Below are 13,819 nucleotides of genomic sequence, written 5' to 3'. Positions count from 1 at the left end.
CGCAAACACGGAGCTGCACTGTTGACTAAAAGAATGAGACGGCGTGGAGCTGCTCACCACTCGTTCCCCTGATGGTTGCCTCCATTCGCTGTGAGGAATCCCAGGACAGGAGCCCATCACGGTATTTGAAGGTGCATCAGGACATTTGAATTTTGACAGCAAGGAGCCATTTAGAAATGAATACACTGTAAAATATTTGAAGTATCAAAATAATTAGGTTGCCCTGTTTCAGACAGGGAGAATTTGTATTTTTGCCTTTAAAAAGTGAGAGTAACAAGGTTAAAGATTCTAAATAGGTGTCACTTGATACTCAACTGAGTATGTGAAATGCTAAGAGTGTTTTTGGTTTTGCTGAGATAAGAGCCTCACATCTGCTGTGTAGCTTGACTGGTTAGGAAATCTCTGCCTGTCCAAGGCCTTCTCACAGTAGGAGACTTCCAGATGCTTTTTGTACACAATGCATTTTAGATGAAATGTACTCTGTAATGAACTGGATTCTTCCTTCATGTGCTGGGGGGTATGTGGTCCCCAAACAGAGTAGAAATAGGAGCCTTTTGGATATATCCCTCCTACATTTTTGTCTAAAATTGGCAGGAGTTGCCTCTGAGTTCTTTAAGTTGCTTGAGCAGATCACCACTGAATAAATAGGAACACACGTGCTGTGTTATCTAGACATAAAAAAGGCCAAAGAGGAAGTAGAGATAAACAAATATCAGTTTATGATTTAGGAGGGGCCCAACTTTTGAATATTCAGCTAATCACATTCACTTTGCCCTTTCCTGCTCCCAAATCCCAAAACGTAAGCCCATGTGGAGAGGGACTTATTCAGAAAGAGAGTGAATAGAGGAACAGAGAAGAAGATGGGAGGTAATGTTTTTTGTGCTTGGGGCTTGGTAGAAAAGGATATTTTGCCTTTGGACCAAAGTAGAAGTCTAGAGGGCAAGCAGTCCATCATGGTCCAGAACCAGAGGGTCAAAGAGTCTGGTTCAGCTAAGTGTGGAGGGTGGGAGGGGAGAGGAACATGGGAGAAGTCGGCGGACCACCACTAGAGTCAGACATGGGGAAGGAGAAAGGACTGGGGAGGGCAAAGACCACGTTCAGAAATCTGCCCTGGACTTTTCTGCCTGGATCTGGCTCCTGGGCAAATGCAGGTGCTTCCCTCTGCTTCTGTTTCCTTCCATACAGCAGCCTTTTTCGCACCAGGGACCGGTTTCATGGAAGATGAACTGGGGGTGGGAGGATGGTTTCAGGATGACTCAATCTCATTGCGTCAGAGCTCGCCCCCTGCTGTGCGTCCCGAAGGTTGCAGCCCTGCCATACAGTGTCTGCACCAGACCATCCAGATGCTCCCGCCCAGGGCGTGTGCAGGTGCTCCCCCTGGGGCCTTCTTCACACAGGAAGTCTCCTCGAAGTCCTGCAGGCGCATCGCTGTTCCATGGCAAACACAGAACATTTACGTTGTGTGGAGCGAATAGCAATTATGTAAAAAAGATGCATACACATAATTTGAAAGAATGCATTGAATATCATCTTTCACTTGTCATCTTTGGATGGTGGAATTATGGTGATTTTTGTAAGTTTTCTGTTTCCCCAAACTTTCAAGAATGATTATTTTTATAATTTAAAGAAAAGTTATATAAAGAAGTGAATCAGCATTTGCAGGTCTTTAAAAAATAGTTTAGTGGAAGAAGGGAGGTAAATATTTCAGCTTTTGGAAATTAGTTGAGAAGGTGCTTTTCTCCAGCCTACCACAGGGAGAGAGGGGAGGGAGGGAGACCGAGCGCGGAGCATGAAGCCTAGCTGAGCTAGGCGGCTGCTGTGGGAAACTCAGCAGCACCCGGCAGGGATCCCTCCGCTACTGGAAAGCCAGAGCAGAGGGAGGCAGACGGGCTTGGGGAAGGAGGCAAGAGCGGGTCAGAGACAGGGACTAAAGGGAGAACCATAGACATAAAATGAGCTTAGGGTTGCATAAACCACAGCTGAGTGTCTGAGGGCAAGCTGTGTGTCCTAATGAATGCAATGCGAATAAAATTCTCACTGTAGGCTGCTTGGTGAGAACAAATGAGAAACGGTGATGTCTTGAAAACATACGACATAGCTAGTCTCTGCTAATTTTCTGCTCGTTTTGAAATTTTGGTTGTGATCAGGGCTGCTCGCTCCAGGATCCCAAGAGGAGGAGGGACAGGCTCTTTCCCCTCCTGGGTTCGCTCCGTTCGCTGCGCACCTAAGCAGCACGCCTTCTATCCTCCTCGTCTCTGATGCCTTAGAACGGAGGTTTTCAGATTTGATTTTATGACCTCAGGAAAATACAGAAGCCATCTGTATTGTTGCTACAATAATTTATGTAGTTATTTTTGTTTCCAATTTTGTTGAATGTGGAAAAATAATATTTGTGTATTCCGGACCTTGCACATGGGCACGTTATGATCAGTACTGCTGTGTCATTTCAGTGAATGTAATACACACATAATACACGAATTTGTATTCATGATACAACTGAATTGAAGGGACAGTTACATTATGAAATAACATACAAACGGTTCAGCAATTGGCCCTGACCTGTGTGGCTCTGTTAGCTGGGCGTCATCCTACAAAGCGAGAAGTTGCTGGTTCGATTCCCTGTCAGGGCACATGCCTGGATTGCAGGTTCAGTCTCTCGTTGGGGTGCTTATGAGAGGCAACCAACTGATGTTTCTCTCCCTCTCTCCCTCCCTTCTCCTCTCTCTAAACATAGATAAGTAACATCTTTAAAGAAAAGGTTTCAGAAATTGTTTGAAAAGAGAAATGGTGAGAAAATTGGGTCTTTACGTGGTATTTGGCCATCTAAGCATGCCTCTGAGCAGCGTGGAAAGAATCAGCATTGCCAACCGATGTTTTGTTATTCTCTCCTTGGGGTGTGTAATTCAGCAGCCACTGATTAAGTCTATGCATTTTCAAGTAGCATTATAATAAAAATAATTTGTTAGTGCTAGGTTCCCAAAATTATCTTTTAACATTTAAAAATAGTCTGTGTACTACTTAAACTATGAAAACTTTATCAAGGAGATTTTAGAGAAGGTACTTTTTATTTTTCACATCTTAGCGTTGTTTTGTTAAGAACCCACCTCTCTCTAACAGTCAGAGACTCCCCCTTGGGGTTAGACTACTGATGAACCCAAGTTTCTGCCTCCACAGGGTGCTCAGAATCCCCCCTGCCCTCCTCCCGCCACTGGAGGTGCTGTGCTGGGCCATGCCTGGTTCTCCTTTAGGGTGAATTCCCTTGCAGAAGGCTGTGTGTGTGAACAATCCAGCATCCACCCCTCCGCTCCCCGTGCTTAAATGGGCCTCATCACCATGCAGGCTCAGCCTGGGATCTCCACTACTACCCCGGCCTGCAGACAGAACAGAGGAGTAAACAAATGACTGAGTGAAATAAACAGGGAATTCACCTGACAGCAGAAAAGCCATTGCCTGCTGGCTGTACACTTGTATTCTCTCTTTCTAGGTAAAAGACGACAGATTTAAGGTAGAAAAGGAGAAAGGAAAGGCAAAAACTCCCAAGGACAAGAAGGCCTCGAATGCCAGCTCTGGCAAAGGAAAGGGGAAGGATCAGCCCGAGGCGAGCGCAGTGGTGAGAAAGACAACCCAGCTGAAGCGCAGGGGAGAGGAAGATGAGACCAAAGTTTACATCGGTGAGTGTGGTGCGCCTCGTGTGGGCTCCCCTTCGCTGCTTGCCTTGTCACCTGCGAGGTACCTCGAGAAGTCGTTCCAATACCCAGGCTTAATCTTCCCCAGCCTTTCCACTCTTTATAAAACCACCAGTCACATGCTACCCATGACCCCCTAATAGAAACATATTTCTATTTGCGATTCACTGGTGTTTCCAGCACACATTTATTCAACGCCTGTCTCGCTGTGGGCACGCCGACACATGTACATACAGGGTGACACAGTGAGCTGGCTGTGGCACCAGAGAGCTTCCTCTTGGGAACATTTTTAAAAGTCGTACATAATTATAAGGCAAAGTTAAAAAGTGACTATTGTCATGAGTGAAATCCAGCAGTAATAAAAGGAGACCAGGTGACGAGGGACTCGTGCAGAGCACGTAACTTCCTGACCTCAGTTTCTCCCTCTGCCAGTTTGTCTTAGGGCTGCTGGACTTTTCTTCCATTTCAGATTGTTGATGTAAAAGTGATTTATGCTAGGCTATGAGTAATTCATTGCCGCTTCCCGCGACCCCAGGCGGAGCTCCCCATTACTGTGTATGTCATATCTGAATGCAATGGCAGGCCCTCAGGTCCTCTACCGGTTTCACTCGCCTTCTGTGTGTGAAATGCACAGGATCCACTAGACTCAGAAGCAGTTACATGATGGATTCCACAGGCAACGTCAATGCTGATTTGTTTAGTGACAGAGTAAAAGCTGTTACTCGAGCATGAAAAGGGTGTGCATCTGTTGCACTGTTTGAAAACTGATCTTAGCAGGCTATTGTGGGATTTAATGGTTTCAGGTACCATCTACTCTTAATAATTGCCTCATGACCCCTCCCAAGCATTCACACCTATTGACATAAGTACACAGGATACTTTGGTAGGGAGCATGCCCATATTCAATATTTCCCTCTCCTGTAAACACCTCTACTTATAAAATTCTGCAAAGCTGCAGCTACTCGTAATTCAGGAGTAAATCCAGATGTTGCTCAAAAGAGATTAGAAGCAAAAAAAAAAAAAATACTACAGCCTAAACATTTTTTTTTCTTTTACAAAAACCCAAGCACACATTTTCCATGCCCACAGGCCCCGTGTATGTTTGTCCTCCTATTACGCCCGTCTCATTTGCAAAAGTGATTTAATATTTTGTAAAATGGCCACAGCCTTCTTACTGGAAGGGCAGTAATGAAAACCAGTCAACACGACTGCATTCCAGCCCACTGGACTGCTTTTGGCAAGCCAGAGGGATTCTAAATGCATGCATAATGTACACAGCCATTGAACTGGCTGAGTGCAACCTGTTCTCTTTTAAAGTGACGGCTCCTCTTCTTTATGGTATTTTGCACAGACGATGAGCCAGATGATGGTGCCCAACATTACATTATAGTTGTGGGCTTCAACAATCCACAGCTATTAGCGATTATGACTGAGCTTGGCATTCCCATAAGCAGCGTGATTAAAATATCTTCCGAGAATTATGAACCTCTGCAGACACACCTGGCAGCAGTTAGCCAGCAGCAGGAAGTTTTTCTTCAGCCACAAGGTATGCAGTCTGCTACACAACTTACTGAACCCTTCAGTATTACCCACGGTCCTTCAAGTAGAAATACAGTGTTCCGTCCAAAATGTAGTCATACAATGCGTACGCTATTAAATCCTTTCGAGACTTTGATTCGCTTTTCATTCTGCTCGCACTAGCCAGGTGTTGTAAATTCTGCAAATTAAAGTCATATTCTGTGTTTGTATCCCTGCGTAGACACAGAGAACGTAGGCTGTGGGTCAGAAGACTCAGTCATCCAGCTACATTTCTCGGGAACATTTTGACCTGTGACTTTTACCTAAAGCATGGGGCGGAGAGATCAGCTATGTAGATAATCCGTTTTTCCAGAAACCACAGTAACCAAGTGGCCCCAGGGAGAGCATAGCCTTGGATGCTCACTCTGCTCTGCTACTGGTTTATCGTGATCAAGGAGAAAGGGCACCTTATCTTCTGGGCCTGAAGGTAGCAGGCTGCGGGGCGAAGTCCCCACCACACCACCACCCAGCCCCTGGAGACTGGAGGTGTTCGTCTGGGGGCGCTGTGCTGGGCCAGCTCGGCGAAGGGAACAACGTGCTGCCTCTTGCTTCAGGAGACAGGACTGGGATTTGGTGTGTAAGCCTGTGTGACCCAGAAGTTCAAGCTCCCTCTGCCGTGGGCTGTTACTTTTATTGTTACTTATTAATAATATCATTTGCACAGTGTTTTGTAACTTACACAGCCACATCCCAATCTCTATAACTCTTCATTCTTAAAGTTCCTGTCCCAAGTAAGAAACTGCTACCGGCATGAATGATAATAGCCATCATTCATTGGGCACATGCCTCGGCACTAGGCACGGTGCTAAGGGCTTGCCTGTAATGGTGTGTGTACGTTTCCACACCCACCCTCAGCAACGCACTGGATTTCCATGTTACCAAAAGAGACTCTCGGCCCAGAGGCAGCTATTAAGTAAGAGTAGAGATTCAAACACATATACTTCTATCTCAATGATAGTTACAATGTTTAGTATCTTATCACCGAAGCCAGTGGAAAAATGCTGCATAAACTTCATAGTGTCTCTATAAAAATTTTTTAATATATTAAATAATAGAAAAATAGTCTTATAGTAGACTAGTGAGATCTTGGTAGTAAAACCTATTTAAATATTGATATGATAAACATATATATTTCAAAATGTCAAGTGTAACTTTAAGGGAAACTGTCATTATTTTATAGTCAGAGCACAAATGTCCAGAGAAGCCAGTAGCTGTTTTAATGTGACCGAAGTTAACAGAAGCATAAATCAGTGACCCTGTTTGTTTTGAGTCACGTGGGAAAGGAGAACTAAACCAACTGGCTTTCTAGCCAGTTAGGCAGCAAATAGACACCAAGATGGTCAAAAAAGTGCTTTGGCAGCAAAACTGCTCCTATACAGATGCAATGTAAGGGTGATGAAAACATTGAATATATTAGCTCCCAAAATATGTAACCTTACCACAGTCTTTCTGGGCCTCAACTGTGAAGTGAAGGGGTTGGGACCAGCTCACGTCTAACACCAATTTCAGGAATAAAATCCTCTGACTTCATAATCGTATAGCCCAGGTCCCAATTTTTCTCAAAACTACACTTTTGAATTTGCATTTCCCCGTACTGTGTTAGGCATCTTGCAATGCATATGACTCACCGTGTCCACTGCGAGTGGGAAGTCATACAACACACTCTCATTTTGTAGTATAACCCTGTTGCTATTATTAGATATAGAAGCGGAGAAATTGAAGAAAGAGAATGCTATGAAAGAACTCGCCATTTTCTGGAAGTACTTGGAGCCAATCCTGAATAATGAGAAACCTGAAACAAATCTCTTCGATGTTGCTCGGCTGGAACACGTGGTGCGGGCAGCTGCCTTTCCTTCCAACTGGTCGGACGGCAAGATGCTGGTCAGTGCCCGCAGCGGCTGCGGTCGGCGGTGTGCGCGTGGACTCCGCGGTTCCGTCTCCCACTCGTTCACCCCACACGTGTTTACTGGTCGCCGACTGTAGACGAGGTTTTCTGCCAGGCTCCTCTGTCTTTGAGACGATAACACCGAATGCCCAATAATGGTTCTAGCCTGATCCTATAGCTCTTAGTGTATGAATTACTGGCAGAGAATAAGCTGTAGATGAAGATAAAGGATAATAATTCTTTCATTTGGTGACGTGTGGCTTTGTTTCATACCTTAATGTTCTGGACAGTAAAGTCTTTATATTAAGTGTGAAAATAGTAAATTTTACAGTTTGTCACATTATATTCTTTCTTTTTTTTATATGTTAGTTCAAGACATTTTTTCTAGGACCTTGCTTTTATTGCCGAAACTGTATTTGTAATATATGTGGCCAACAGGTCTGTCCTAGTAGGATGACTTGACCCCAGCCCACCAATCAGCAGGCATTTTCTAAGAGCACTTACTGGGCCCTGCTCCTGAGGTGCTGGCAGAGAGGCAAGACCACACGTGGAACAGAGAGGCAGCGCTCAGGGTGCCCCACTCCTAGGTGCTCTGTCACAGGGAACACACTCTAAGTTGCCTATCGATTCAGAAGAAGTAGACGTGGGATGCTTTGAAAAGTAGCAAATGCTAGCTACATGAGGGTGTTCTTAAAAACTCCTTATCCCGAGTGCTGGGGAAGATACCTAAGCATTCCAGTTAGAAAGAAACCTCTCAGGTCTCTTTCTGGTTGCACACCTACCCCACAAACAGGGGCCACAGGAGTGGTGGGCCCCCTGTAGGGCGATGCATTTCAGCATCAGGGGAACTCATCTGAAAGCACAGTCCTGGGGGGTCCCCCTCAGGGGAGTGCTCTGAAGGGAGCTGGGCAGTCAGGGCAGAGGAGGTGGACGGGTGTCTGCGGACAGCAACTATGGACAGCTGCCCAGAAAAACAAAAACTGAGGAGAGTGAGCCAGAGGGTACGCTGCCCATGGCCACGGGCTGGGGCATGCACATTGTTTCATTGTAAGAGTCCCTGATTCCATCACCTTAGATAGATGTGCACCTGGTAAAGTAAGTGGTAAACACAGAGGTGGGAGGCCCAGATTTGAACCTCCAAGGATGGGCAGGACTTGAATAAGTAGCGACGCATAGCTGAGTTTGAATTAGAAAGACTGCCCACGAAAGGCATTAGCTATCACTATGTAGAAACAGCACCCTTAAGTCTGATACCTTGCCGATAGTAAGAATATATGTGAGATTTGTCCTACACTTGAAAGGTGAAATTAACCATAGAAAAGCTATGAAAGCATAGAAAACCTAGCTGAGAGCAGAATTTGTTCTAGGCAGAACTGGTTCCTGCAGACTCCTTTGATTCAGCTTCTTCCCGCCCCTTCCTCTGGCTGTCTGTATCTTTCCTGCTTTGTCTTTACTCTTCTGCCTTCGAACCCCAAATGCTCAGAAAAGAATCCACTGCCGTCTGTCCTGTAAAGCTTCATGTAAAATCACGCCAATATGGTTCCCTAATCTCAGAGACACTGGCATCCCAAGTAATGGAGCACGATGCCTATTCCGTGCTGTTGTATTGGAATTCTAGACTGCACACGCCAAGTGCGAGCTGTGTCTGAGGAAGAGCTATTTCCCTAGGATCCTGACTTCCTACCTCCAAGCCACCTTTCCACTCTTTGCAATAGACCAGCCCTTCTCCTAAGCACGTAACATCTATGCCTAACAGAACCCCACATCCACAGATGTATGTTTTGGGGAAACGATTCTCTTCTCTTCTCTTCCCTCCAAGGGCTAGCTGCACACCCTGTCAAGAATTTGTATACCTTTTTGGTTTGATGGGGCATAGGAGATACAGCCATACAATTCCTAACCATAATTCAGAGGAGGCCACAAAAAGAGTCTCTAAGGCAGCCTCAACCCGAGTACCTTTTGCTGCTGCTCTAGGTAGGGCTCCCTTCTGTGTGTCCTATCTAATCCCCAGGCATAGGCTGGGAAGAGCTGAAGTGTATTGTTCCCAAGGCAGAGTGTGTTTCGCTGCATCATCAGGGCATGAATGTGGAGAGCAGGGCGTACAACTGCAGCTTCCTAAGACCCGGCACCATTCCCAGCATTCTCCTCGCTGCACCCTTGTTCACAGTGTTCTGTCCATCAGAAGATTTCAGTCACTCCAGTTTTAAAGAAAGTGGGTATGGCTACATTTCCTTTTAAAAATGCAAAGAAGACTTTCAATGATAGATATCAGAAAGTTTACTTATTGTTGAAAAGATATGATCAGCTTAGTCAAAATACTACTAGTTCTGGTAGAATAGTCCTGACTTTGGAACTACATTGTTAACATCTAGGTTGTCTCATTGGAGCACGCAGATAACTGTCAGGAATGAAAACTGACACTGGTCTAAGGGGCTATTTATGGCCACGGTGCCCAACTGGACACGCTAAGCTTCCATCAGTCAATTTTCAAGTCTCTGTTGAGCATCTTCTTGTTGCCAGGGCTGTGGTCTGTAGTCTGCCAGAGCCCAGGCATGCCTCTGTAAGGTATGTGAGGAAGGAAAGCCTTGAAAAGCAGTTCAGTCAGTAATGGAGCTGGGCTCCAGAAGAAAAGGCCATTGCATTTAATATTGAAGACCAAAGTTCATTGGAAACTTAGGATCGCTTACAAAACAGCAAAGTAATCAATCCCCTCCTGGTAGAAGTAGACTAGATAGGGGGCGCCGCACTCTCAGCTGTGTCTGTAAGTTGATGATGGCCTCACATCCAAGGCAGGAGCCAGCCAAGGAGTCTTCTTCCTCTCTGGAGGAAGGAAAGCATTAGTACCTTTGGCTGCAAACAGGCAGGCTGTATTTCTGCTGAACCAAGGTAACGAAAGCTTTACATCAAATACATGCCCATCATGAAGTGCTAACTGCTCGCATAAGACATCTGTAACATCTCAAGTTAAGACCTTGGTTGCTGAAATAATTTGCTGGCTTTTAGCATATGATTTGCTGTTTGATTTAAAAATAAATTAACTAGTTAAGCTAAGGGATCATTGGGCAGGAGTTTTACTAGATTTCTTCAACTACAAACAAACAAAAACATGCTTCAGTGCCAGACTTTGGCGAAGACCACCAGGTGGAAGCTCACCCAAGGGAAGCTTAGTGTTGGAGTGGGCACGTGGAGGCCAGCCCGCCAGCTGTGCCGTGAAAAAGGGCAGAGCAAGGCCCTCCTCTGGACTCCAGGCAGATGGAGAGACTCCCTGGCCCCGCAGACTCCATCCCACGCTACCTCACCTCCTCAACTCACGTGCATGGTAAGCCTATGTAATCCTCCTCTGCTTTCAAGCAGACAGACCTAGCGATAACAGTGCCTTTCTACTGCTGGGCATGAAAGCGCAGGTAACAGAAGAATCTGACTTACAGCTTACTTGCCAGATCATAAAACTTGTGGGTGTCATAGGAGCAGTAGTCCTTTGAGATTTCTTAGGGTTCCCCCCCCTTAAGTTAGCACAGGTGAAAGAAAGAAGGAGAAGCAGGGAGGGAAGGAGGGAATACTGACTGCCCATATACTGCAGCGCACTTGCGTGAATGATACTAAAGCTGAGCGGGCGCTTCCTGCTGTGCTTCCCGCACAGCCAAGCAAGGAATCCTCTGGAGCTGGTCTTGGGCTGAGAAACTGAAGTTACCTCTCCAATGTGTTGTTGTAGGAATTGAGCTACCTAGTACATAAGCCACACCGCTGAAACTGATGAATGGGGCGCTTTTCACATAGCTGAAGTGTCCATTTAGGCTCTTACATTACTAGGCAGGCATAAGGCCCTCCAAAGGCAGGCGAACAAGAAGAGCAAGACGGGCTCAACAAACAAAGATTCGGTCACCACAGTAGGGATTCGGTGGTTATGGAGTGCGTCCCTGTAAGAAGTGAGAGGCCTAACAATGAGACATCCCCCTTCATCTGTCAGAATGGCCATCATCAATAAACCAACAAACAGCCAGTGCTGGCGAGGACGTGGAGAAAAGGGAACCCTCGTGCACACTGCTGGTGGGAACGCAGACCAGTGTGGCCACTATAGAAATCAATACGGAGTTTCCTCAAAAAATTAAAAATGGAACTGCCTTATGTCCAGCAATTGGACTTCTGGGTATATATCCAAAGAAACCCAAAACGCTAAAAAGGAATGATATCTGAACCATTTGTGATGGCATGGATGGACCTCAGGGTATTATGCTCGGTGAAATAGGTTGGTCAGCCAGACAAACACAAATACCATATGATTCCACTTACATGTGGAAACTAAAGAACAAAATAAACAAAATAGAAATAGACTTACAGATACAGCGAACAGACGGATGGTTGCCAGGGGGGTGGGGGATCAGGGTCTGAGTGGAAAGGGTGAAGGGATTAGGAAGTTCATATTAGCCCTGTCTGGGTTACTCATTGGTGAGAGCGTTGTCCTGATCCACCAAGGTTGCAGGTTCCGTCCCCGGTCAGAGCATGTACAGGAAACAACCCATGCATATGTGAATGAGTGGAACAACAAATCGATGTTTCTCTCCCTCTCTCTCTTCTCCTCCTTCTCTCTCTCTTTCTCTCAAATCAATTTTTAAAAAGTACAAATTGGTGTTCACAAAATAGTCATGGGGATGTAAAGAGTCAATAATATTGTAATAACTGTGTACAGTGCTAGGTGGGCACTGGAAGTATCTGACTGAACACTTTGTGAAGTATTTGACTGTCTAACCACGATGCTGTACACCTGAAACTAATACAAAATAATAATGCATGTAAACTGTAATTGAGAAAGAAAATATTTTAAAGTCATAGGTTTAGTTGTTAAGGTAAATACACACCATGTATCTGATTCCCACAATATGGAACTAATTAATTTTCATTAATTCTGTCACCTGTAGCTGGAACTGGGCACCAATATTTTTGAAAATATTGCCTGTTTGATGTATGACAGCCTGGATTGGAAAAGGCAGCACCAGCACTACTTGGAAAGCATGCAGCTCATTAACGTCCCACAAATGGTTAGTGAGAAACCTCCCTTAGAAGCCCCAGTGATTTCTGAGGTAGGCACGTGCTCAAATGTCTTTTGTGGACTGAATGATTCCTGCCACGCTAAGGGGTGCCACGCTGTTCCCGCCCAGGGTGCAGGAAATGATGTCTGGGGCAGGGAGGGCCCTCGGGAAGGTCACCGTGATGTCTAGCAGCTCCTCCCACGGGCTAGCCCTGTGCAAGGTCTGGGCGGTGCAACTACAAACAAAACTCATCCCGCCCTCCTCACTGAGGGTAACTTTCAGAGGGGACAGCGGTCAAGTCGAGAGCAGGATGAGCGCTGTGGGAAGAGTCAGCTCAGAGGCGGGAGCAATAGGGCCTGGCCCCCTCGCGGATCCAGGGAGGAGCAGGGAGGGGACAGAGGGGTCAGGACAACCTTGCCCCGCAGGGAAAGCGGTGTGGTGAAGGCCGAGGAGGAACGGTCGGCCAAGGGGAAAGCCTGATGGGGCAAAGGTGTGTGATGACATGGAGATCAAAGACAGGAGTGCTAGGGCACAAACCAGGACCGCGCGTGGTCAGTGCTCCCATGCCACGTGGGCGCCGTGGGCAGCAACCACAAGCCCTGAACTCGTGCCGAGTTGGAGAGTTTCCCGCGAAGGTGGCGGAACCACTGAAGGGGTCTAAGAAGGAGAACAGTGGGATTCTGGGTCACGGTGGCGGGGGCCGCGGCGGGGGGGGGGGGGGGGGGGGGGTGGGGGGGTGGGCTCTGAACTCGCAGTGCCCCTGCGCCATCGCACGCACCCCGGGCGGGCGAAGTGCTCAGTGCGCCCCCCAGCGGCGGCAGCAGGGAGAACCGGAGGGCGCCTGGACCGTTCAGTCTATCGGGTGTTGGACCCCAGCACCCCCGACTGGCTTTGTGGTGTGAGCGATTGTAACCGCCCAATCTCAGCATCCTGTCAGACCCCATCAGACCCCATCTGATGAAAGCGCCTCCCGGCCGGCCATCTCAGGTGTGTGTGTGTGTAATTCTTCACCTTTCAGACTCCACAGTCTGCTGTTCTCGGCGCCGGGAAGAAGAAAGCACAAAATGGAGAACTGCAGGGGCCGGCATCAGGCACGTGCGAGGCGGGTCGCTGGGCCAGGGGCCGGGCTTTCGGGAATAGTGACCGCCCTCCGCATGGCCTTCCGCTCACCTCTGCCCCCTCGGGGCCCGCTTTCGTCACTGCACGGTCCCAGTTCGAATGGGTGGGTGAGCTCTGATGCAAGAGTGGAGACCACATCTTGGCTGAGCCGGGAGGTTTTGTCTCTTTCGCAGTGGCTTCCGTCGTCACCCCCGAGGCGGACCTGCGCTACTACAATGACTTGCTGAATGCAATTCCGGAGGAGTTCATCTCCGTGCCTCTCATCGTGCACTGCATGCTGGAACAGGTGGGTGGGCGCCCTCGGGGGCTCGCTCCAGGTGGATAGCCCCACATCAGTCACGTCCTCTCTCTTTGCTTCCGTGGTTTAAAAACTATTGTAAAATTACATACACAATACCTGAATGCATTCTCCTGTGCAAAGATGAGAGCACTTTAGGGAAAACGAAAGTTTGCTTTGATCACCACCTGCAATTCCCTGTCTTTTGCTGTGCTCTGGAATAGCTTCTGGAACATTCCCTGAAGTG

The 13,819-nt window shown here is 47.1% G+C and overlaps 1 protein-coding gene across 1 annotated transcript in view; it reads left to right on the top strand.

Annotated features, from left to right (window-relative positions):
* SPAG17 (sperm associated antigen 17) overlaps positions 1–13,819 on the top strand; it is a 178,349-nt gene that overhangs the window by 59,391 nt on the left and 105,139 nt on the right. The window contains exons 5-10 of the mRNA XM_036015092.1: positions 3,485–3,671; positions 5,038–5,232; positions 6,964–7,145; positions 12,066–12,185; positions 13,204–13,267; positions 13,469–13,581. Coding sequence (XP_035870985.1) covers positions 3,485–3,671; positions 5,038–5,232; positions 6,964–7,145; positions 12,066–12,185; positions 13,204–13,267; positions 13,469–13,581 — 861 coding nt within the window. The remainder of the gene's footprint in view (positions 1–3,484; positions 3,672–5,037; positions 5,233–6,963; positions 7,146–12,065; positions 12,186–13,203; positions 13,268–13,468; positions 13,582–13,819) is intronic.

This window comes from Phyllostomus discolor, chromosome 14 (assembly GCF_004126475.2).
Source record: "Phyllostomus discolor isolate MPI-MPIP mPhyDis1 chromosome 14, mPhyDis1.pri.v3, whole genome shotgun sequence".
NCBI lineage: Eukaryota > Metazoa > Chordata > Mammalia > Chiroptera > Phyllostomidae > Phyllostomus > Phyllostomus discolor.
This window is presented reverse-complemented; position numbering and strand designations above follow the sequence as displayed.